We start from the raw sequence: 3274 nt of genomic DNA, 5'->3' as shown, positions 1-3274 counted from the left end.
CCAACCGCAGACAATTTGTACAGGTTCACAATGAACCATCTACCCAGACTATGGTAAAATATGGGGTGCCTCAAGGCTCAGTACTAGGGCCCCTGTTATTTTCTCTCTATATGCTTCCTCTAGGCTCAGAAATTAGGAAACATGGCATTAAATTTCATTCTTATGCAGACGATACACAACTATACCTTTCCATAAAACCTGACGAATTGACTCCGTTAGCCAAACTTGACACATGTATACGAGACATAAAGACATGGATGACAAACAATTTCCTGCTTTTGAACTCCGATAAAACAGAAGTCATGGTTTTAGGTCCTAAAAAGATGAGGGATATCCTATCCTCATCACAGGCTACATTTACTGATCTCCGACTATCCTCATCCACATGTGTTAAAAATCTAGGAGTTACAATTGACCAAGACCTATCACTAAGTAATCACATAAAACAGATTACCAAAGTTTCATTCTATCATTTAAGGAACATTTCAAAGATAAGGAAGTCCTAATCCCTACCAGACGCTGAGAAATTAATCCATGCTTTTGTCACTTCAAGGATTGATTATTGCAATGCTCTATACGCTGGCTGCAATAACACCTGTCTAAAGAGCTTACAGCTTATACAAAATGCAGCTGCTCGCACACTCACTAGAACTAAAAAATATGAACATATTTCCCCTATCCTGGCATCTCTACACTGGCTGCCTGTTAGAAGTCGCATTGACTTCAAAATATTACTTCTAACATACAAAGCCATTAATGGCCAGGCACCAGAATATATTAAAGATCTCCTAGTTCCATATAACCCACCCAGACCGCTACGATCACAGAATACTGGCCTTCTTGTAATTCCAAGAATCTCAAAAACTACAGTAGGAGGCGGAGCTTTCAGCTATCGCGCACCCCTCCTCTGGAATAATCTTCCTACCTCAATTCGACTAGCAGACACCCTCCCTATTTTTAAGTCTAGACTTAAAACATACCTCTTTACTGCCTCCCATAGTTAGGTATGGTGCGTGGAAATTCACCCACCTCAGGGTTTTTTGGAATGGACCACCCTGCTGAGTCCTCGTGTGACTGGCACCCCAGTCGCACGTGCGATGGTGGTCACTGACCATACCTGCGCTGGTGTCGACTACCCCTCACCATGCCTTAGTTATGCTGCTATAGCATAGTGCTGTCATGGACTTTTCATGTGTCACGCCGTACAACCCCCCCCCCCTCTCCTCTCCCCCCTTCTCTCTCTCTCTCTCTCAACTCTCCCTCTCTTGCCTATTCCCACCATGGTATACTGTAACAATATATAGTACTACTGATTACTTATTGACATTAACCATTCTGATTTTCAGTAATACTAACCCACTCTACATCTCTCTTTCTTCCCCCTTACTGTACCTCACTTGTGAGGTATATCATCACCAGTCATCAACCATCCGTGTGTTGGCCCTCCTCTCACCCATCTCACCTGAAGTCCCATCCTCGACTGCCCTATTACTGCCCCCTATCTGGACTCCTGGCCTGTACAGCCTAGCGACCCACCACCAGCCTATGACAACTCTGCCCGGATTACTGGCCCATCCACCAACCCACCACATGCCCCTCGAAAACTCCCTTCCCCTGGACAATCCCAATGCTGGACTATTGAACTTTCTGTCACTAAATCAGGAATAATAAATTACCATAACGGATACGTAATCATCCCACCTCTTGTAACTTTCAGCTCAAGTGCTTTTAACACCATGTCTTATTCTCTACACCCGACTATCATATGCATTTGTCATGTATACAGACCTTACTGTCATGTACTGACCCTAGGCAGATGGGTCAGGCCCTTGAGTCGTGGATCTGCTCGAGGTTTCTTCCTATATATATCTCCAATTCTAGGGAGTTTTTCCTCGCCCCTGTTACCCATGGGCCTCTCTCTTGCTTTCCTTTTCTTCCTTTCTTTCCTTCTTTCTCTGATTGCCTACATTCTGTAAAGCGCCATGATACATGTGTTATGTTTTGGCGCTCTATAAGCACAATAAATTGAAATTGAAATTGAAATTCATGTTATTCCGCATGACTTCAGATGACACTCAATTAATTATGAACGAGCTGGAGAGACAGTACTGTATAATCATATGAAATGTATAATCATACACAGGGAGAGACAGACAGACAGACACAGAGAGAGAGAGAGAGATGAGGTGAGGAGACACTTCAGTGTTGAGTACTACGGTATGTCCAAGTGCAGTTATCGACTCCCCAACTCACTGACTTTGAAAGTCTTTTTTAAAATAACTCCTTGTTTTATAGGCTTCCAGTGAGACATACAAATTACCCTTATAATAATACTGAAGAGGCGTGATAAAAAAGGTATAGTCACTTCACTTAAGTTAGGTGCAAACAATACAACGTAGACTATCACCTGAGACAACAACAATACGCGGCAACAGGTGGAGTGGACAGAGATCCAGCTCTGATCTCAGACATGCATAGCGATGGTAGCCACAATGAATTTGACTGGGAAATCATGTACTTACACAAAGGCGTGGTACACGAAAGCCCAGCCGCGGGGTCTCTCCAGGACGTTGTACAGGTAATTCTGAAGCCGCCGATAGCGCACATTCCTCCTGCCGCTCTGCGCGCTGTACACCAACGGCTTCCCGAGTAGGCTGAGCCGGGCACCTTGCTTTGCCCGGTGGCTCTCCGCGCCGCTAGCACCTGCTCCAGAGCCAGCCGAAGCTGACAGCAAGCCGTCCCCAGATCTCGAATTGTGGTTCATAATCCTTCTACCAGACTCCACATCTTTCAAAGTGTAGCCCTCGGTGGGGTGTCCCTTGGGTGAGGTTTTCATCCAGAGCCCCTGGCCACCTTCATCTCCGCTGTGGTTGCGGGGCATGGCATCACCGGCGCCGGTTGGAGGAAAGCTGAGAGCGCCTGGGTCATGCGTGTGTCACTAACGGCAACGATGTGAAATAAAACGAAATGAGCTATACAAATAAATAAAGATTCCAGGTCCTCTCCCTCGCGCAAGAACACATGAGTTAATAACACATTTTACTCCAGTGAGTCCAAACACGGTCGCGACAGCAAGCTACGCGCTTCACTGTATCTCGCTACTATTCTCGCATATATGTTTTATTTCCTCTCTTAGTTTTGTTGAATATACTGCCACGCAAAGGGATAAAATGCCATGTAGAAACAATATAAGCGAACAACTTACTGCCTAACTAAGTTCGAGGCTATAAGGCTGTAAACGATGAACGAAGACCGCTGGTTAGTCTTGACAGAA

At 45.1% G+C, this 3274-nt stretch overlaps 1 protein-coding gene across 2 annotated transcripts in view; it reads right to left on the bottom strand.

The window, feature by feature from the left end:
• kcnq5b (potassium voltage-gated channel, KQT-like subfamily, member 5b) overlaps window positions 1-3274 on the bottom strand; it is a 149154-nt gene extending 145880 nt beyond the window's left edge. For both annotated transcript variants that reach the window (XM_076290005.1, XM_076290006.1), the window contains exon 1: window positions 2523-3274. In XM_076290005.1, coding sequence (XP_076146120.1) covers window positions 2523-2881 — 359 coding nt within the window. In that variant the 5' untranslated portion in view covers window positions 2882-3274. The remainder of the gene's footprint in view (window positions 1-2522) is intronic.

This window comes from Alosa pseudoharengus, unplaced genomic scaffold (genome assembly GCF_046254945.1).
Source record: "Alosa pseudoharengus isolate Yale_2024_CS ecotype anadromous, Long Island Sound unplaced genomic scaffold, YU_APseudo_1.1 YU_APseudo_1.1_scf_1, whole genome shotgun sequence".
In the NCBI taxonomy this organism is placed as follows: Eukaryota; Metazoa; Chordata; class Actinopteri; order Clupeiformes; family Clupeidae; genus Alosa; species Alosa pseudoharengus.
The sequence above is the reverse complement of the archived record's forward strand: the minus strand, read 5'-3'. Positions and strand labels throughout refer to the sequence as shown.